The sequence below is a fragment of the Carcharhinus amblyrhynchos genome, chromosome 8 (genome assembly GCF_965287045.1).
Source record: "Carcharhinus amblyrhynchos chromosome 8, sCarAmb.v2.hapA, whole genome shotgun sequence".
Lineage (NCBI taxonomy): Eukaryota > Metazoa > Chordata > Chondrichthyes > Carcharhiniformes > Carcharhinidae > Carcharhinus > Carcharhinus amblyrhynchos.
Window position 1 is genome coordinate 33469188 of NC_137331.1, and position 23033 is coordinate 33492220.

The 23033-nt window shown below is 44.3% G+C and overlaps 1 protein-coding gene across 1 annotated transcript in view; it reads left to right on the forward strand.

Annotated features, from left to right (window-relative positions):
• LOC145346936 (uncharacterized) overlaps positions 1–23033 on the forward strand; it is a 92317-nt gene that overhangs the window by 53295 nt on the left and 15989 nt on the right. Inside the window, exons 14-17 of the mRNA XM_080194812.1 lie at positions 4667–4834; positions 13204–13322; positions 18108–18306; positions 21135–21336. Of these exons, the coding sequence (XP_080050938.1) occupies positions 4667–4834; positions 13204–13322; positions 18108–18306; positions 21135–21336 (688 nt within the window). The remainder of the gene's footprint in view (positions 1–4666; positions 4835–13203; positions 13323–18107; positions 18307–21134; positions 21337–23033) is intronic.

Here is a 23033-nt window from a genome sequence, read left to right on the forward strand (position 1 = left end):
GAACAGCTTTGAATGCTCTGGTCTCTGGGAAGGAGATGGTCTCTGCCACAATGGTGCTTCAACCTGGGCCTGATGATCTTGGCTGTGAATTCTAAAAGGAATTCAAAGACTGTTATTCGACCCACTAATTGGTTTGTATAATCATTCATTTGGCTTGGTCGGCTGCCACAGTCACTTCGGGAGGTGAATATTTCCTTCATCGTGAAACCAGGCAAGAATTGAGAGCAGTGCAACTTCTTACAGACGCATTTCTTTCTTGAGTGTTGATTTGAAAGTGTTGTCTAAGATTTCTGGAGAAAATCCTTCCTGTGATTATCCAGGGTAATCAGATTAGATTTATGAAGAGTTGGCATTCATACAATAATGATAGGAGATTGCTGAATATTATCCAAGTTTTCCAGAAGCGTCCACCGTACTCTGAGATAGTGAATTCCACAAATTCTTCATGTCCTCTTTTCACTGCTCTCCTAGGTGGAGGTTATTGTCCGCAAGCTCTCCTTTTGCCTATTCTTCTAGATGGTGGTCTTTGTCGCTGGGTTCTCTTTTCGCCCACCCTTCCAGGTAGTGGTCACAGCCCTTGTGGATCCTCTTACCATCTGTTAATTCAGATGGTGGTTACTGCCTATCTATGCCTACTTTTCGATATTCTCAGCCTATGTCCCAGTTGTAAATGCTACCATCTGGATTCCGAGAGCAGCCCACAAGACATTCTGTTGATCGTTGTACATGCACAGGGTGGCCACATTCCACTGATTTTTCCTACCAGTGTGACTGAAGAGATAGGCACGTAAATGGTACGTAAGTGGTACATGTGGGTGCCAACGACGTAGGCAAAATGAGAACTGAGGATCTGGGGAGGGAGTATGAGAAGCTGGGAATGGAATTAAAAAGTAGAACTGACAAGGTGGTTATCTCTGGGTTACTGCCTGAACTGAGTGCAGACGGGCGTAGGGTGGACAGGATTAAGGAAGTGAATGGGTGGCTCAGGGATTGGTGTGGGAGGAATGGGTTTGCATTTATGGGGCACTGGCATCAGTATTGGGGTCAGTGGGACCTGTTCGGGCGGGATGGGGTGGGTCTGAACCGTGCTGGGACCAGAGTCTTGGCGAATCGTGTAAAGAGGACTGTAGACAGGGCTTTAAACTAATTGGGGGGGGAGGGTGCGAGGGTAGGTGGCATTAAGAGGCTTAAAGTTAAGGAGAGGGTACAGGTAAGGGTAGAGGCTGAGGATGTCCTAATAATAAAGGGAGTAGGGGGCGTGAGTATGGTTGGTAGCGTTCCGGCAAATAGGGTCCAGGTGAAGGCTGGGATGAAGGCTCTTTATCTGAATGCACGAAGCATTCGGAATAAAGTGGATGAGCTGGTGGCGCAGATCAGCACAAATGGATATGATCTGGTGGCCATTACAGAGACGTGGCTGCAAGGTGACAGGGACTGGGAGCTGAATGTCCAGGGGTATCAAGTGTTTAGGAAGGATAGGCGGGAGGAAAAAGGGGGGGCTGTAGCTCTGCTGATTAAGGATAGTATCAGGGTGTTAGCAAGGGATGATATTGGAGCCAAGGAGCAGAAAGTGGAATCGTTGTGGGTAGAGATTAGGAACAGCAAAGGGAGGAAGACACTGGTGGGTGTCGTCTATAGGCCCCTGAAAAATGATCTGGAGGTGGGGTGGGCTGTTAACACGCAAATAAGTGCGGCGTGCAGGAATGGGACGGCCGTAATTATGGGGGATTTCAATCTGCATATTGATTGGTCGACCCATGTTGGACACGGTGGGCTCGAGGAGGAGTTCTTGGAATGCTGCCGGGATAGTTTCCTTGAACAGTGTGTGTTGGAGCCGACAAGGGAGCGAGCTATCTTGGATCTGGTGCTATGTAATGAGACGGGTAGAATCAGGGACCTTGCGGTGAAGGATCCTCTTGGGGAGAGTGATCATTGTATGGTGGAGTTTCTGGTGCAGATGGAGGAGGACAAAGTGGGTTCCCGGACACGTGTCCTTTGTTTGAACAGAGGGGAGTACGGTAGGATGAGAGAAGAATTGGCGAATGTGGACTGGGGGAGCGCATTGGAAGGTAGGTCTGCTGAAGAGCAGTGGAGGATTTTTAAGATCTTTCTTGGTGCTCAGCAGAAATTTATTCCAATGGTCAAAAAGGACCGTAGGAGGAGAAGTAATAAGCCGTGGATAACGAAGGAGGTGAAGGAAAGTGTTAAATTAAAAGCGGAGGCGTTTAGAGTAGCTAAGAGTAGTGGGCGAGAAGAGGATTGGGAGAGGTTTAAATGCCAACAAGGATTGACAAAGAAATTGATAAAGAAGGGTAGGAGAAACTATGAAGCTGGGCTAGCGCTTAATATAAAAAAGGATAGCAAGAGTTTTTATAAGTATATAAAAAGGAAGAGGCTGGCTAGGGTGAACGTTGGACCCTTAGAGGATGAGAAAGGGGACTTAGTGGTAGGGGATGGGGAAATGGCTGAGGTCTTGAATAACTTTTTTGTTTCGGTCTTCACGGAGGAGGACGTGAATAATTTGCCGGGTGTTAGAGATGGAAAGGTGGTAGGACTGGAGGGTCTCAATGACATTACTGTTACTGGAGAGGCGGTGCTCGACAGACTGGAGGAGCTGATTGTGGACAAGTCCCCAGGACCGGATGGAATGCAACCGAGGGTTCTGAAAGAAATGGCGGAGATGATAATGGATGCCTTGGTGGTTATTTTCCAGACGTCGCTGGATTCCGGGGAAGTGCCGGAAGATTGGAAAGTGGCTAATGTTACGCCGTTGTTTAAGAAGGGTGCCAGGCAAAAGGCGGGGAATTATAGGCCGCTTAGCTTAACGTCTGTTACGAGGCATCTTGAGGGGAATTGCTTGATAGAGCAGACGCAGCACGGTTTCGTTCAGGGGAAGTCGTGTCTGACAAATTTACTGGAGTTCTATGAGGATGTGTCTAGGGCGGTGGATAGAGGAGAGCCGGTGGATGTGGTCTTTCTTGATTTTCAGAAGGCGTTTGACAAGGTACCTCACAAGAGGTTATTGCAGAAGGTCAGGGGACATGGAGTTGGGGGTAGGGTGTTAGCGTGGATAGAGGACTGGTTGTCAAATAGGAGGCAGAGAGTGGGGGTCAATGGGTGCTATTCGGATTGGAGGTTGGTGACTAGTGGAGTGCCCCAGGGGTCGGTGCTGGGGCCTCAGCTATTTACCATTTATATAGATGATCTGGAGGAGGGAACCGAGTGTATGGTGTCGAAATTTGCTGATGACACCAAGATTGGTGGAACGGCAAATTGCGCGGAGGGTGTGGAGCGTCTGCAGAAGGATCTAGATAGGCTGGGCGAATGGGCCAGGAACTGGCAAATGGAATTTAATGTTGGCAAGTGTGAGGTGGTCCACTTTGGTAGGAATAATGGTAGGAAGGATTATTACTTACGTGGAGAAAAACTGCAGCAGGCGGCAGTGCAGAGGGACCTCGGGGTCCTTGTGCATGAGTCGCAAAAACCCAGCTTGCAGGTACAGCAGGTGGTCAGGAAGGCAAATGGGATGCTGGCCTTCATAGCGAGGGGGATTGAATATAAAAGTAGGGAGGTCTTGCTGCGGCTGTATAGGGCATTGGTGAGACCGCAGCTGGAGTACTGTGTGCAGTTTTGGGCGCCGTACTTACGCAAGGATATTTTGGCCTTGGAGGGAGTGCAGAGGAGGTTTACTAGGCTGATACCGGAGTTGAGGGGGTTGAGCTATGAGGAGAGGCTGAATGAACTAGGCTTGTACTCGTTAGAGTTTAGAAGAATGAGGGGAGATCTCATTGAGACGTATAAGATAATGAATGGGATGGATAGGATAGAGGTGGAGAGGCTCTTCCCGCTCAGAAAGGACAGTAGGACTAAGGGGGCACAGCCTCAAGATAAAGGGGGGGCGGTTTAGAATAGAGTTGAGGAGGAACTTCTTCACTCAAAGGGTGGTGAATCTCTGGAATTCTCTGCCCGTTGAGGTGGTGGAGGCTGCCTCGCTAAATATTTTTAAGATGCGGGTTGATGGGTTTTTGATAAGAGAGGGGATTAAGGGTTATGGGGAGAGGGCGGGAATGTGGAACTGAGCCACGACAGATCAGCCATGATCTTATTGAATGGCGGGGCAGGCTCGAAGGGCCAGATGGCCTACTCCTGCTCCTATTTCTTATGTTCTTATGTAAAGCAAGGGTAAGTGCATGCCACTCCTGACACTGATTTTTTGGCATGGACAAGTTGGGCCGAAGGGCCTGTTTCCATACTATAAACCTTTATGATTCTATGACTCTAAGTGCTTGCTGATTCCACACAACATTGGCTGTGAGAGCCACGCTGTGGCCAGTCAAGCATGAATACTTATCTTGTTCTCACCACTTGAAGCTGATGACAGTTTTATTAATATATGAATGATTAAGCATTTCCTATTACTTATGATGAAATATTTAGCTCATATTACATGTATTCAATCTTATTCAAGGGTCATAGTTAGCGAACAAGGCAGATTTCAGTCTTGCAGCCTGAGATGAAGGAAGACCACTCATGAGGCCCACTCGCTTGCCTATGTTGCCCATTGTTGGGTCAAACTGTTCCTCCTCACAGCACTGTTAGTCTGCTGGTGCTGAGCACCTTGCTGATACTTAACATTATTAACATGACTGTTGCCATTTTTTTCCAGGAATCTGTTTGACTGGATGGTTTATCTGCTGCTTTTTGCTCTGATAGCAACTCATGCTGCTGATCTGACAATGGACAGTGAGTTTATTCATGTTGCGCATATTCGACTATTTGCTGTGACCATCATATTCCTTTGGCTCCGGCTCATGAAGCATGTCCGAGCTATCAGGTATGCAGCTCACCCATGTGTTACTTTCCCTCAAATAGAAAATGTCTCTCGGTGATGATACTTTCCGTTCCTGCTTCCAACACTGCAATTCACCTTCCATGATTCCACAATTCCATTGTGCAGAGGGTGTAGAAAGTCTGCAGAGGGATCTAGATAGGCTAAGTGAGTGGGCAAGGACCTGGCAGATGGAGTACAATGTTGGCAAGGGTGAGGTTATCCACTTTGGCAGGAATAATAGTAGGAGGGACTACTATTTAAACGGCAAAAAGCTGCAGCATGCTATGGTGCAGAGGGACCTGGGGGTCCTTGTGCATGAGTCGCAAAAACCTAGCCTACAGGTGCAGCAGGTGATCAGGAAGGCAAATGGGATGCTGGCCTTCATAGCGAGGGGGATTGAATATAAAAGTAGGGAGGTCTTGCTGCAACTGTACAGGGCACTGGTAAGGCCGCAGCTGGAGTACGGTGTGCAGTTTTGGTCGCTGCACTTACGCAAGGATATTTTGGCCTTGGAGGGTGTGCAGAGGGGGTTCACTAGGCTGATACCGGAGTTGAGGGGGTTGGACTATGAAGAGAGGCTGAATAGACTGGGCTTGTACTTGTTGGAGTTTAGAAGGATGAGGGGGGATCTTATTGAGATGTATAAGATGATGAAGGGGATAGATAGGGTAGAGGTTGAGAGGTTCTTCCTGCTCAGAAAGGACAGCAGGACGAGAGGGCACAGCCTCAAGATAAGGGGGGGCAGTTTAGAACGGAGTTGAGGAGGAACTTCTTCACTCAAAGGGTGGTGAATCTCTGGAATTCTCTGCCTGTTGAAGTGGTGGAGGCTACCTCGCTAAATATATTTAAGACACGGGTAGATAGGTTTTTGGTAGGCAAGGGGATTAAGGGTTATGGGGAGAAAGCGGGAAAGTGGAACTGAGCCACTTCAGATCAGCCATGATCTTATTGAATGGCGGGGCAGGCTCAAGGGGCTAGATGGCCTAATCCTGCTCCTATTTCTTATGTTCTTATGATGCATTAAGTAATGCAGGTGAAATTCATGCATTACATTTTCTTCTATTCTCATTCGGTTTATTAGGGCGGTACAGTGGCATAGTGATTAGCACTGCTGCCTCACAGTGCCAGGGACCTGGTTTCAATTCCTGGCTTGGGTCACTATCTGTGTGGAGCCTGCACATTCTCACCTTGTCTGCGTGGGTTTCCTCCAGGTGCTTCGGTTTCCTCCCACAGTCCAAAGATGTGCAGATGCTAAATTGACCCTTAATGTCAGTGAGACGAGCAAGGGTAAATGCATGGGGTACTGGGATAGGGGCTGAACGCGATTGTGGTTGGTGCAGACTCGATGGGCTGAATGGCCTCCTTCTGCACAGTAGAGATTCTATGAAAACGATACCCATAGTCCACTATGATGGTTCTCCTGCTCAATTTCAGGATTGACTATTATTCTCTAAAACACTGGGCTGGATTTTTCATCCTCCCGCTGACAGATTTGAGGACAGGAAGGCTCAAAACATTCAATGCATGGACTTTCTGCTGCCTACCCATTGGACTGTGACATATCTGTTGGCAGTAGAGATGTCAGGTCTCTGCCTACCCTTGAGCCTATTGAGGACCATAAGTGCACAATTAATGGCCACTTAAGAACTTCATCTTGCCTCAGTCACTACTTTATCCACAGCAGGAAGAGGCACATGTTCTATTGGAGGTGCAGCAGCAGCCGTAGTTATAGAATCTGGTGCTGGTTTTGGACAGCAGTGTTGGGACCTCCTCTCCAGTCAACTCCTGGGTCCATCTGAGACAGCTCCCCCGGTGCCACCCCATAATAAGTTGCTACTCCACCCCTACCCTCCTCACTGGCCTTTCAAAACCATACCTCAACTTGTTTGCTTAAATCTACCAGACTGGTCCCATTGATACCCTGGACATATCATTACGTCAACACTTCTCTTTCTTGGCTTTACCTGCAGTCCCAGCAGCGGCCACCACTCCCAGCTAGTGGAGATGGGATTAAAGCACTGTCAGCCAATCAGGGATTTCCTCCCGAGACTGAGCAGAAAATCCCACCTGTTCCCAGCGATAAGTTGTTGCAAGGCAGCCAGCAGAATCATAACCAGGAGTGTGGAAGTGTAGGAGGCAGGAATTATGGTGCCCAATAAAATTCAGCCCATTAAAAACTACATCCACATTATTCACAGAGTGAAGGCAATGTTGATAAGAAATTGTGTTTTTTTTCACATTTACTGCTCTTACTTTCTCTCCCCCCGACCCCCCCCGGGCTCAGGAAAATGCATGTGAGAAATTAGATGGGATTTAATTACGTAGTGTCGCCTTTGCAATTGTTATGTTGCTTTCCAATACATGAATGATTTAGAACACTTTGAAAAGATAGTGGGGCATTATCAGTGCCTCTAAACCATCCCATAGCAAGCATCATTGGTTTTAAATAAGGAGCAGGGCAATTTATCTGTTGTCATGTACTGTTCCCGGCAACATGACTTGTCCCTGGCCTTCATCAGCTGCTGCCATTGAGTCAGGAGGTAATGGATATGCCAAAACAATCCCAGGCGATGCATCGTCTGATATTTTTCTTTCACTGACAGAAAAGTACCTCCATGTGACAGCATGGCTGATCATGAAAATTTAATTCAGGCCAAATGTGTAAGTTTGGTACAATTATCTGTGTGCTGATATCATTGCAAAGAAAGAACTCCAGTGTTGTTTGCCTGAGATCGCTGTTACACCAGCATCTGAGTGAAGAACATAAGAAATAGGAGCAGGAGTAGGCCATCTAGCCCTTTGAGCCTGCCCCGCCATTCAATAAGATCATGGCTGATCTGTCGTGGCTCAGTTCCACATTCCCGCCCTCTCCCCATAACCCTTAATCCCCTCTCTTATCAAAAACCCATCAACCCGCGTCTTAAAAATATTTAGCGAGGCAGCCTCCACCACTTCAATGGGCAGAGAATTCCAGAGACTCACCACCCCTTGAGTGAAGATGCGAAAAGTTGTCGACCCAACTCGTTAGCTGTTTCATATTCCCAGCAGTTCCTGGTTTTAATTTTAAGAATGTTTTTATTGAAAGTTTTACATTTTACCATGGAATGTAACAGATCCTCAAAATCCAGTACAATACAGAGTAATCATTCCACATAAACATGAAAAAAAAGCGAATATTCATACAAATGATTCATATTATCAATAGTTGTAGTTGGCATCTCCTCTCTTACGGATAAAGAAAGGATACCAGAAAGAGTATAGGATCTCAGGATCTCAGGAAATCTGCCATCCTTACCCGGTCTGGCCTACATGTGACTCCAGACCCATAGCAATGTGGTTGACTCTCAACTGCCCCTCTGAAATGGCCTAACAAGCCACTCAATTCAAGAGCAACTCAGGATGGGCAGTAAATGCTGGCGATAAATGAATGTAAAAAAAAATAGATGGAATCTCTAATGGAGTAATGTGCAACCAAATGGGGCATAATTCAACATCCCAGGACCTTCAAGCAATGAAAGGATAACCCAGAAAAGGGAGAACATCAGGATACTGCCATCAGTGTAAAATGTGGCATGGCAGCGTATGCTTTCGTATACAGGAAACATGATAAAACCATAAGCAAATGGCCTCATGGTGCACGCCCTTCTCCACACGATAACAGGGATAGAGCTACACAATATGGGAAGGCAATGGGCTGTGAGAAGGTGATGACCTGGTGATATTATTGCTAGACTGTTAATCCAGAATCTCAGCTAACATCTGGGGATCTGGGTTCAAATCCTGTCACAGCAGACAGTAAAATTTGAATTCAATTAAAAAGTATCTGGAATTAAGAATCTACTTTTGACCATGAAACCAATGATGATTGTCAGAAAAAACCCAACTGGTTCACTAATGTCCTTTAGGGAAGGAAATCTGCCACCCTTGCCTGGTCTGGCCTACATGTGAGTCCAGTCCCACAGCAATGATTCTCAACTGCCACTCTGAAATGGTCTAGCAAGCCACTCAGTTCAAGGGCAACTCGGATGGGCAATAAATGCTGGTGATAAATGAATGTAAAAAAAATATACATGGAATCCCTAACGGAATGATATGCAACCAACTGGGACATAACTCAACATCTCAGGACCTTCAAGCAATGAACGGATAACCCAGAAAAGGGGGAACATTAGTGTAAGACATGCCATTAGTGTAAGACATGGCATAACAATGTATGCTTTCGTATACAGGAAACAGTAAGCCAAGGGTTCCTACATCTCACCTAGGTTCGCAACTCTACAAACCTCCCTCCTCTCCAACCATATCAGAAGCAGCAATCAGGTTCCCCATCACCAGAAAACTTAAAACATTTCCACCAGGGAAATTCTACCAAAAAGGAGAAGAAGAATCATCAAGACATAGGATATCTCAGGGACAGATGTGAGTCTACCTGACAAGATAAGGGAAACCTTCAAGGATTATCTGTAACAAATCAGAGCCTATATCAGCACCTCGCCTACCAGGATAAAGAAAGGAAGCCCCAAAGAGACAGGAGCATCAGGTTCATCCAATAGATGACAGACGTGATCTTTTAGTGTAGACTTTCACAGGAAGGATGCCAGGAACAGGACAGTATGACCTCCCAATAAACAGGATACAACCCCTTAGGGGAGCCCAAACCTCAAGAAGGTGGACAGGCTGGAAGTCTACATATCAGACCACTTGGAGGAGGCAACCTATTCCTTCAATCAGCCTAACCTCCAACCGAAAGGAAGACAGCAACAGCGTTGAGCTAGAGCACCCAGACTCCAACTCAGGCCTTGCAGCCAACAGGGTACTACTTCCCCAGAAACCCAGTCGCAAGAAGGAGAGCAGTCCAAAAGTCCCCAAAAGGGATGCCTTGGCACAGGGCAACCTACTTCTCTACTCAACATACCCTCCATCTGACCAATAAACACAGTCACTATTGCCTTAAGCTACTCAACGACACACCAGAATAAGGACTAACAAGCCAAGAATACTCACATTACTCTTAAACATTGAACAAAACAAACCATCCCTGTTTCCAGATACCTCTGAAGTGCCATTTAGACTCCACTGAGAACCATTTGACCCATTTCCCCTCATCAGGGAAACCCTAACAAAGGATACTATACATTCCATGAGCCTAGTAATCAGGTAACCACTCTCATGACCATGCAGCCAACTCAAAATAGAAGACAAACCTAACAAGGGAAGGTATCAAAGGATTAGCCAACCACTCCCGGGTGTGCACCACTGCATAACTCCCTCACTCTAACAGCACCAAAGAAGACAGTGACAAAAAAAGGCACCCAGTCTTTGCCAAAATATATGATCTGCCTGTACTTTTGTAGGAAACAAGCAAGGATTCCTTAATCCTAAAATAACAAAAATACAAAAGAAATACATGAACCCAATAGTTTTAATGTGGATTTTCCTCACCCACAATGATTTACAAGGCCACACCAGCCATCTTTACACCAAACCACCTATCAGCCACCCTGCTTTGGTGCTGCACATCTTACCTAAAAAATAAAGGGAAGGGTTCTAAAAGTTGCAGTCCCTTGATGTAAATGGAAGGATTACAGCATACAGAACAACAGGTAAATACCGCACAATCCTCCCGTCATACAACCTACTCAATATGTTCCCCAATAGAAAGAAGAGGACCCACAAACAACCCCAAACAAGAAAATATCTCCACACTGCAAACACTGAACCCCAAAATTTAGCACTTGACACAGGGCCGAAGCTGGGCAGGCAGACCCTCCTATCCACCCTGTTCCCCCGCTACCAATGATCAAAACCAAGATTGAATGCAAAGAATAATGCACATGAGACTACGGTCTCCCTTGTTCCACCGTTGGAGCACACTGTGGATGAATACCATCCAAAATAAAAATTAGACAATTCTGATTTTCACAGTACAAGGTGATAAATGTCTCTGTGCTTATATCTCACACAGTGGACAATATCGCAAAAGTATAACCACAAGGGAACAAGGTTCAGGATTAGTGATAAACTACAGAATAACATGACCATCCACAGAGCTGGAAAAGGACAGAGATATGACAGGACCATGGAGCACCATCCAGGATCCACCCAGGGTTTCACTGAAGCCTCTGTAGCTTCACCATATCATCATCCCAAAGCCCCGGAGAAGAAAAACATCAGCCACAGCAGGTGGTAAGGACACAACGAGCATCCATCTCCAACCTTTCTCGACAAACACCTAGGATAAAACAATGTATGACCGGTGGTCAGTCTCGATCAACCTTAGGCCTTGATGATTGGATATAAGGTGCTCCATCGAACTTGAAATGCCCAGCCACCAAATCATGGCATGTCAGCCGAATCTCAAAATTTGGCCAGGAATTCACCTCCCACTGCCCTGCGGGAGACTGGCCACACAGATACTCCTTCCAGCCCCATCTCCATAAATCAACCAGGATGTTCGACATACCAGGTAGCAGGATTCCCAAGAACTGGAGGTGAACCTTCACCAGGGAACTGCCCTCTCGACTGACAGGATTCTCTTCTTGCTCAATCCATTCTTTTTAGAATATCTTGCAATTCATCAATATGAGCAGCACAAATCTGTGCCGGGGAGCTGAGACCGTCATCCACAACTTCACGCATAATGGCGGCTATCACCTTAATGCCTACAGCATCACCGAAGCGCACGCCCACTCACCAATGAAATACCCCAGCCATCTCTTATTGTTCGGTCAAATGAGGATTTTCTTTATTTAGCTCAATTCCCTTTGCTAAAATCTAGCAAAGATCTTCCAGGAATGCAGCATGGATTATGTACATCATGATCAGATAATTATAGGTCATACATCAAGATAAAAAACAGATTCAAAGATGAGTAGCACCAGAGCTCGTGAAAACGCAGCCATTCCCCTCCTTCCATCATGTGATCCCCCCAATTTCCTGATTTTATTTGAGAGTTCCAGCACCCTACACACATAAGAAAGAGTTAAACTCCTGGAGCGTTGTTTGTGTTTAATAAGAATAGAGGAAATAATTAAATTTACAACCACGCATTTTGTGCTTTTATAATGGGTATTAGATCGCCAAAGTTTGCACTACCATCTGTTGCAGCTTATCAGAACAAAAGTGTGCCAGGTGCTCATATTGGCTTGGGTGGCTTATCCAGGTGCCTGCCTAAATAAGCACCAGGCTCCCAAAGTATGTAGTTTGAGGTCCTGTGCCTTTTGTAGGGTCCTGAATGTGAAATTCACATAGAAGCGGGTAGGTTTTGTGCCATATATGCTTCACCTTGCTGCATCAGACCTAATCAGTGAGCCTCAAAGGGATCACATGAGGCTGCTCAAAAAAAAGGGTGCTTCTCCCAGGTCCACAAGAAAATGCGGTCACTCTGCCCCGTCTGAGAACAAGGATTCAAGGAGTAAAGTTTAAGAATATTTTCCATTAGATTGTAAAGGCAGTCTGAATTCCCACTCTCTCAGAATGGCAGATTAGAGTTGGGCACTAACCTCTTGGCATTCTTCATGTATATATTTTATGTAAATATAATTTTTGACAATAGGAGCATCATATTTAGAGTTCCTATTTTAAAAGTTACATGAAATTGCATTGAGTCTCTTTGTAGCTGAACTGATCTTTACTGGAAATTATGCTCCACACAAGCCAACAGAGCTACTTTTCATCCAACTGTATCAATATATCCTTTCTCCCCTCTAAATGCATCTATGCTATTCACCTCATCTATTCCTTGTGGTAGCATGTTTCACATTCTTAGAAACCTTTTGTTATGGACGATTCTGCTGAATTTTCAATTATTAATTTATTAATAATTCAGTGAGTGTCATATATTTATGGCCCTTAGGTGGAAACATCTCCACATCTGCCTCATCAAATCCCTTCATAAATTTAAAGGTCATCAGGTTACTAATTAGCTTCCCTTTCAAAACAAAAAGACACCTGCTCAGTTCAGCCATTGCAGATCAATATGTCCTCACCAAATACTTCTGCTGTCATCCTTCCAAATCCTTGGCTCCATCGTCCCTTCTACAGCATGGAAACAGAACTGTACAAGGTATTCTAAGTGTGGTCTGACCAGCGTTAACATGGACATAAACATTATCGTAACATTTAATATAACATCTCAGCTTTTCATGTCTATCCCTCTAGAAATGGACCCACCCATGGCTTGCTTTCTTTTGGGCTTATTAACCTGCATCACTATTTCTGGTGTTTTGTGTACCTATACCCCTAGGTTCCTTTACTTCTTTATCACATTTAGATTCTTAATATCCAAGCAGTGTGTGGCCCCAACCAAATTGTAACACCTCCCTATTCTGTTCATTTATTTGTATAGTATTGTTATTTTTTTTCTCGTTTAGGGCTCTGGGACCGTTCATTGTAATGCTTGGGAAGATTATCATCGATCTCTTGAAATTCCTCTTTCTTTATGGAGAGTTTTACATTCCTTTTGCATGTGCATTTTGGATCATATTTGGTGGTAAGTCTTGTGTTTACCTGCAGATCAATAGACGGAAATTGAGTTGCAGCATTTTGTTGAGGCAAAAGGACATTATATGGGCCAGAATTTTACTGCACCGCCCACCACAGGAATTGGAGCAGGAGAGGAGTAGACAATGGAAAGGTCTGCTGACTTTGGGCCGGATTTTACAGTTTAGAGATGAGCGAGGCTATAAAATCGCACCCATCTCTTCTGGACAAAAGATTAGTAAACTCCCATATTTCTCGATAAAAATGAACTATTGATGAGATTTCAGGAGTGTGTGGCTATAAAAGGAGTGATTTCTGCCAATAGAGTTAGTGGGCCATAAATAAAGTTCTCCTATTCCTCATTCAAAGACGAATTTCAACCTTATCAGCAGAACACTGAAAGCTGCTGATGTTTTAAGGATTACAGAATTATGAATCACCTACAAAGTAGGAATTATTTCAAAACGTAAAGATAACCCAAAGAATAGAAGTGACAGGAGCTGTTTCATCTGGCCGGATCATTTGGGAATTCAGGGAGATTCATTTGATATTCAAGACAGTAGACAGAAAGCTAAATAATCTGTCTTGACTCATCAAGCAGATGGGGAACAGCATTAAAAAATATGAATGTGTTGCAAACACTATGGGCCGGATTTTACACCACCCATTCTGAAACCATAAAATCTCATCTGAAGTCAACGGACCTATCCATGGTCCGCCCTGCACCCGTTCTGATTCCCATGGCAGGCTGTGGTGATGAAAATACCGGCCTCTAGGTAGTGTGATGACAGTAGATTACAGAATGAGATAAGAGGAGGGAAGATGTCAGTGTGTTGGCAGTACATGCTCACTGTGACTAATGCCATGTTTTCTAAAACAAGCACCTTCATCACTTTCCCTTTGAGTAGCTACAGACTGCAGGATATAGTGTGGGTATATTGTAGAAGATGGGGATGGGGTTGGGGAGAGTTGGGTTTATTTTTGGTCCTCTTTGCATCAAAGGAGCATACCTTGGAGAGTTTCAGTGTTTCCCCAGTCTGCCACCTCAACAACCGAAAGAAACCATGCTTGCTGAGAACAGATGTGGATTCCATCATGTGTCTTATAGAGACTCCAACTTGATGAGAGCAGGTAGCAATCCTGGAGAGAATGGATTATCCATAAGGTAACTCTATCCCATCAAGACCCATTTGACCTCACTATATTGTTGGTAACAGTCCGAAGTTCTGGGTCTCGGTGAGAGTCGGCACCTGATTGCAGGTTCACTGTGGCTGTCCCAACCATGCTAATGATTCCACTCCAGATTTCAAGATCACTGGCAGTGATTTCCCAGCACCTACACCGCTCACACCCTCCACCCGCCATAGTAGGTTTTGTGGCAGCAGAGCAGCTCAGATCTTCAAGTCCTGCCAAAGTCAATGACCATTTGTGTTGCTCACTGGATAAAAGCAAATTACTATGGATGTTGGAATCTGAAACAAAAGAGAAAATGCTGGAAAATCTCAGCAGGTCTGGCAGTATCTGAAAGAATAGAAAAGGGCTGATGTTTTGAGCTCAGATGACCCTTTGTCAAAGCTTTGACAGGATGAAAGCATAAACTTAAAAGAATGCATTGAAGGACACTGAGAAAGATGGTAATTGTAGATGCACTGTCTATACTCTTGCAATTCTCCTTAGGTACAGGGGTATTGCCAGAGTGCTGAAGAATTGCATATGTTATACCCCTGAACAAGGGCTAACAAAGGGTGTAAGAATAAACCCAGTAACTAAAGGCTGGTCAGCTTAACATCAGTATAATAAATGCAAAATACCATAGATGGTGATAATAAAAACAGTGAGCAAAGAAGTAGCAGATGGAATACAATGTGGGAAAGCATGAGGTTATGCACTTTGATAGGAAGAATAGAGGCATAGACTATTTTCTAAATGGGGAAAGGTTTCAGAAATCTGAAGCACAAAGGGACTCGGGAGCCCTGGTTCAGGTTTCTTTTAAGGTTAACGTGCGGGTTCAGTTGGCAGTTAGGAAGGCAAATTCAATGTTAGCATTCATTTCTAGAGGACTAGAATACAAGAGCAGGGATGCACTGCTGAGGCTGTATAAGGCTCTGGTCAGACAGACACCATTTGAAATATTGTGAACAGTTTTGGGACCTATACTTAAGGAAGGATGTGCTGGCCTTGGAGAGAGTCCAGAGAAGGTTCACAAGAATGATCCCAGGAATGAAAGGTCTGTCATATGAGCAGAGATTGAGGAGTCTGGGTCTATACTCAATGGAGTTTAGAAGGATGAGGGGGATCTAACTGAAACTTACGGAAAACTGAGAGCCTGGATAGAGTGGATGTGGAGGAGATGTTTCCACCACTGGGAGAGACTAGAACTCAAGGGCACAACCTCAGAGTGAAGGGATGCTCCTTTAAAACTGAGACGAGGAGGAATTTCTTCAGCCAGAGAATGGTGAATCTGTGGAACTCATTGTCACAGAAGTCTGTGGATGCCAGACCATTGAGTGTCTTTAAGACAGAGATAGATAAGTTCTTGATTAATAAGGGAATCAAGGGTTATGGGGAGAAGGCAGGAGAATAGGGATGAGAATCATATCAGCCATCATTGAATGGCAGAGCAGACTCAATGGGCTGAATGGCCTAATTCTGCTCCTATATCTTATGGTCTTATGGTAATGTTGCAAAAATTCAGCAGGTCTGCCACATCTGCGGAGAGAAAAACAAAGTTAACATTTCAAGTCTGCATGACTCTTAGGAAGTGTCATATAGATCTGAAGCGTTAACTCTGTTTCTCTCCCCACACGTGGAGGGAAAACGTGTTGAAAAAATAGGTGTAATTCTATCATCTGAGAAAGTCCTGTGGTGGGGCAGGGCTGATGATGCATAGTCTACCATCGTACCATGTTATAAAGGCTCCCAACATAACTGGCCCACCACCGAAGAAATAGGATTGACCTCCCGAAACTGAAGATGGATTTCCAGGAGCACTCTGAGGCTGGAAGATGGACCTCCTGAGAAAGGAGGTGGATCTCTCGGAACATTCTGAATGATCCACGTGTAGATGCTCTTCCCACCAGCGCTGTGATTTACTGGGTTCCAGGATTGCTGACAGCCTCCATTCCAAACTCTGGAGGCAGCCCCAGGCCTTGTTGAGGTGACTCCTGACATTTGCATGTCACGTTGTTCCAGATGTGTTTGGTATGTTTTTCTGCTGCCATCAGGGAGAATCAGGTGTGGGTGAAAGGCTTCTGGTCAGGCCTTTTTATGCATCCCATTCGCAGAATGCAAGTCAATTTCACACTGACCTCTAGTAGATTGCTCAATCCGCCATGGCGGCACCAGCAGAAGATAGCATGGAAAGTTCATGATTTTTGCACTGCCGCCAAATTCCCACGCCACCCGCTTCTAACACTTGCAGGACCATTGGAGAATTCTGTCCAGTAATTCTGGACAAAAGTAAAAGTCACTTGGATAAATATAGATAAATGAAGGGAAGGTAGCATGGATTTGTTAAGGGAAAATTGTGTTTAACCAAAATTTGTTTGATTTTTTTTGATGAGGTTGTAGAACTGGTTGATGAGAGCAATGCTGTTGATACGATGTACATGGACTTCCTTCATGGTTTATTTATTTTTTAGTCACAAGTAGGCTGACATTAACACTGCAATGAAGTTACTGTGAAAATCCCCTAGTCTCCACACTCCGACACCTGTTTGGGTACACTGAGGGAGAATTTAGCATGGCCAATGCACCTAACCAGCACATCTTTTGGACTGTGGGAAGAAACTGGAGCACCCGGAAGAAACCCATTCAAACACTGGGAGAACATGCAGACTCCACAGTGACCGAAGGTGGGAATCGAACCTAGGTCTATGGCATTGTGAGCAGCAGCGCTAACTACTGTGCCACCACACATTTACTCTGCTAATTCCCCTAACACTAGGATCAATTTAGCAAGGCCAATCAACCTAACTTGCACATTTTTCGGACTGAGGGCGGAAACCAGAGCACGTGGAGGAAACCCACACAGACATGGGGAGAATGGGCAAACTCCACACAGACAGTGACCTGAAGCCTGGAATCAAATCCAGGTCCCCAGCGCTGTGAGGCAGCAGTGCTGACCACTGTGCCACCGTGCTGCCCCCAAAAAGCATTTGATAAAGTGCCACCTATGAGACTTGCCAACAAAGTTTCAGCATTAGTAAAAAAGCAAGGAATTTTAAAAAAATCTGTAAAACACCATAAATTTAGTACTGTGTTCAGTCCTAGGCAGCTCATTTTAGGAAGGATGTGAAGACATTGGAAAAAGTGCAGCATGGATGAAAAACTTAAATGACGTAGATAGATTGGAAAAGCTGGGGATGTTTTCCTTGGGGAAGATAATATTAAGACAATATTAAGACATTTGATAAAATGGTTCAAAATCATGAAGGGTCCTGAAAGAGTAGGTAGGAGAGTTTATTTCCATTGGTGGAAGAATCCAAGAACCAGAGGACACCAATTTAAGGTAACTGACAAAATAAGCAACACGAGGAAAAACTTTTTTTATGCAGGGAGAGGTTCGGATCTCAAATTCATTAGCTAAGTGGAGGCAGATTAAATCATTGCTTTCAAAAGAGAATTAGGTAATTAGCTGAAGTTAAACAATTTGTAAGGTTGCAGGGAAAAGATGGGAGAGTGAGACTAAGTGAGCTGGTCTTGCAGAAAGCTGACATGGAGTTGATGAACCACATGGCCTCCTTCTTTGCTGTATTGTATGATCTATTATCTTCCATCATTTTCATGCTTCTAGGGTTAGTAAGAAATATGACAACTCTGCCCCAGATGATGTTTACTGTCTTTCGTATCACACTGGTTGATGATTATCGGTTTGACGACATGTACGCAAAGGACCCAGTAATGGCCTACTTTCTCTGTGGAACATTCCTTGGGATTTCGAGCATTCTTTGTATCAATCTCCTCATTGCACTGCTTTCAGACACGTTCCAAAGGTAAGACTTCACAAAAACTATTTAAGACATTTTAGGGGGAGGCAGTGGCGTAGTGGTATCGTCACTGGACTAGTAACCCAGAGACGCAGTGTAATAATGCTCTGGGGAAAGCAAAATACTGCGGATGCCGGAATCTGAAACAGAAAATGCTGTAAAATCTCAGCAGGTCTGACAGCATCTGTGGGGAGGGAATAGAGCCAACGTTTCAAGTCTAGAAGGCCCTTCATCAGAGCTGTTAGCAAAGAGAATCAGCTAGGGTTTATACAATGAGGGTGGGGAGGCAGGGGTGGTGGAATGGGACAAAGGGAATGTAAATGAGGATACAGAAGGCTGAGAACAGTGCTAAAAGTGTCCATTTAGTGATCAGAATGATGAATGACGGAACAGAGGTACAGATTTTTAAAGAATCGCGTAAGGCGTGTGCCCTGAAGGTGGGCAGAGGGGGGAAAGAGGAGAAAAAGGAGAGCTGGAATGGAAAGTGGAAAAATGGAAGTGAGAAAGAATGATGATAAAATGGATGAATAGGATGAAACAAAATGAAATAAAATAAATGGAAATGGGATGAAGGTGGAGGGGAGATTTCATGCTCTAAAGTTGTTGAACTCAATGTTCAGTCCAGAAGGCTGTGAAGTGCCCATTCAGAAGATAAGGTGCTGTTCCTCCAGTTTGTGTTGGGATTTGTTGGAATGTTGCAAAAGGCCAAGGACAGACATGTGGACAGGAGAGCAGGGTCGTGTGTTGAAGTGGCAAGCAGCAGGAAGGTCTGGGTGCTGCTTGCAGGCAGACAGACAGAAGGTATTCAGCAAAGCAGTCACCCAGACTGCGCTTTGCTGATTTCTGCTGATTCTCTTTGCTCTCAGCTCTGACGAAGGGCCATCTAGTTTCGAAATGTCAGGCCTATTCTCTCCCCACAGATGCTGTCAGACCTGCTACGATTTTCCAGCATTTTCTGTTTTTGTAATACTCTGGGGGCCTGGATTCGAATCCCACCGCAGCAAAAGTCTAATGATGATCATGAAACCATTGTCAACTGTCAATAAAAATCCATCTGCTTTACTAATGTCCTTTAAGGAAGGAAATCTGCTGTCCTTACCTGGTCTGGCGTACATGTGATTCCAGATCCATAGAAATGTGGTTGACTCTCAAATGCCCTCTGAAATAGACAAGCAATCAATTCAAGGGCAATTAGGGATGGGCAATAAATGTTGGCCCAGCCAGTGATGCCCAAATCCCAAGAACAAAAAAAAACCATAGCATTTAATGTGACTTCCCTTGCTAGGTCATTGACTGAATTTTTTTGCAGTTACGGATACAGATCTTGGGGGCAATGCTAGTGCAATACAGATTGCAGAATTTGTGGGAAAATCCTCCGCCTTCCTGCCTCATTGCTTGCCCAACATCTTAGATGTGAATAAATTGAGTTCATGAAGCTGTCTGTTCAACTTTCTCCCCTGACTGCATAATCTGTAATCTTGTGGAGCCTTGGATAATTACAGCCGCCAAGAACTGATTTAGCTTATCTTCAAAAGAGCATTGATGTTTTCAATGGATTTCAAAGGAAAATGAGTTAAGCTCCGAGCGTAGCACTCTAGGCAATTCATAATTCTTCAAGAGTTGACCTTTTCAGTGGAGTAAAGGGGATTGAGGGAGGACAATATTCAGGACTTCAAATTGTTGAGGAATAGGTAATGGAAAAGTAAAACATGCATTTAAATTAAGACAACAGTTTCAAAATCAATTAGCAAATTAGATGAGTATTTTCTAAGCATTGCACAGTGTGTTATTTCATCTGTGGCAATTGGCTCTTTTGAAAAAGATCTGAAGTAATATTTGTTAACTTTGCCCCAGGTGATGTTTACTGTCTTCTTTGTTACACTGGTTGATGATTATTGGTTTGAGGACATGTACATATGAGGAATGTTTCTGAATGAGTTTGAAGATTATAGTGAATGCATTAATGAATTAAATATGCCGTAGGATATCTTGGTGGGTGTGTTCTTCGGATTCTCTGTGTTTGATAATACTTGTGTGAAATACCTTGGAGACGTTTTATTATGTTTAAAGCATTGTATACATTGTTGTTGGAGGGCAGGATTGAAAAATAGAGGGATGAATAGACATATGAGATGCTAAGTTTGATTACCTTCAGGGTTTAGGGCTGAAAGTCAATTACCAGAAAAATAGTGAGAGTAAATTGCAATATTGAAGCATTCTGAGAATTTTTGCCTATAAGTGGCAGGAGAGGGGTAGGGGGAGGTCAGACAGGGAGGGTACAGATGCGAGAGTGGGTGTGTTGGGGAAGGGGTGTGGATGTTGTGAGAGTATGACACAGGGAAGACGTTGCATGTAATGGGAGTAGAAGGGGTATCACTGGGGTGTTGTGTGAGCTGTGAGGAGTTGTCACAGCAGGGGAGAGAGCTAAGAGAACAGAATACATTGTGAGAACAATATGGTTTTGGGAGAGAAAGGAACTCGCAACCTTGATTATTTGTGGGGTCTAATACACAGTTTGGGAACCCCCATTAGGCAGTCAGTTCATCATCACAATATGGTACAAAAAACAGCCCAGGAGGCATAATAAGAAGAGGGAAAGATATATGCCAACTGCATGGTGAATATCAATAATTTTCCTCAAGGGATTGATAGGGCAGTGGTTGGGGGGAGCGTGGGGGGTTTATCAGTGGTGCTAAAATACAGTCCATGATATGATACAGTATACTTGTTCTGTGGAAGAAGTAAAGTCTTCTATCCAAGGTTTTCTTATATGTCTACATTTGTAATTGAAGTTTGTGATATGCTTTGTTAATTGTTGAAGCTTCTTCTTTCAGAGTTTATGACAATGCAAATGCAAATGCAGCCATGCAGCAGGCTAGCATTGTACTATACCTTGAAGACCATCTCAGTCACAGCAGAAAGAATACCTTTAAAGAATTTATTCATAAATCATGTGCGCCTTTGGAAATATTCTTCGACGATGACCTGACAGTAGATCAAGAAGATGATCTCAAAAAAGTCACCATCCAAATAAAGGTAGTGTGAATCTTCTGATGAAGTTATATTTGGTTAAATCAGCTGCATCAAAAATTTGAAACAACTGCACTGTAAATTTGAACGAAGAACAATGCAGCACAGGAACAGGCCCTTCGGCCCACCAAGCCTGCACCAATACGTGGTTACTATCCCTCTGTTTGCCTCCTATTCATGCGTCTATTAAAATAAACCTTGGAACTTTGCTGACATGCCTGCTTCCGCCACCTCCACTGGCAGCATATTCTAGGCGTCCACCACTCTCTGTGTGAAAAACGTTCCCCTCTCGTCACCCCTAAACATTCCGCTCTGACCTTGAACTTGTGCCCTCTTGTAGTTGACATTTTCACCCTGGGAAAAGCCTCTGACCTCTGACTATCCATCCTATCTATGTTTCTCAATATTTTGCAGACCTCAATCAGGTCGTCCCTCAGCCTCCATCTTTCACTGAAAACAATCCAAGTTTATTCAACCTCTCTTCATACCTAAAATTTTCCAAACCTACCATCAATCCGGTAAACCTTCTTTGAACCCTCTCCAAAGCGCCCACATCCTTCTGGTAAGTGGTGACCAGAACTGCAAGCAATATTCCAAATGTGGTTTAACCAAAGTTCTACATGGCTGTAACATGACTTGCCAACTTTTATACTCAGGGTCGCAACCAGTGAAGGCAAGTATGCTGCATGCCTTCGTGACCACCTTATCCAGCTGTGTTGTCACTTTCAGGGATCTGTGGACCTATACGCCCAGATCCCTCTGTATATCAATGCTCCTAAGGGTTCTGCAATTTACTATATAATTTGCACTTGAATTTGATCTTCCGATGCATCATTTCACATTTTTCCTGATTAAATGCCATTTGCCATTTCTCTGCCCAAGCCTGCAATCTATCTATACCCTGCTGTATCTTTAGACAATCCTCATCACTATCTGCAACTGCTCCAATTTTTGTGTCATCTGCAAACTTACTAATCAGACCACCTACCTTTTCCTCCAGATCATTTATATATATTACAAGCAACAAAGGTCCCAGCACTGATCCCTGTGGAACACCACTAGTTACTGATCTTCATTCTGAAAAGTATCCTTCTGCCTCTACTCTCTGTCATCTATAACCAAGCTAGTTCTATACCCTGGATCCCATGAGACTTTACCTTTTGTACCAGCCTGCCATAAGGGACCTTGTCAAATGTCTTACTAAAGTCTATGTAGATATCATCCAATGTTTTTCTGTCATTAATCATTCTTCTTACCTCCTCAAAAAATTCAATGAAGTTGGTAAGACATGACTTTCCCTGCACAAAACCACGCTATCACTAACAAGTCCATTCACTTCTAAATGCAAATAAATCCTGTCTTTCATTATCTTCTCCAACAGCTTCCCCACCACTTACATCAGGCTCATCAGCCTGTAATTACCTGGATTATCTCTGTTTCATTTCTTAAACAAAGAAGCAATGTTGGCAATTCTCCAGTTCTCACCTGTGGCCAAAGAGGATACAGAGATATCTGTTACAACCCGAGCTATTTTCTCTCTTGCCTCCTACAGTATCCTGCGTTAGATCCCATCTAGCCCTGGGGACATGTCTACCTTAATGCATTTCAAGACAATCAAAACTCTCTCCTTCATTATGCTTACCTGCCAGAGAGTATTCACACACCCTTCCCTAACCTCAACATCCCCCATGTCCCTCTCTTTC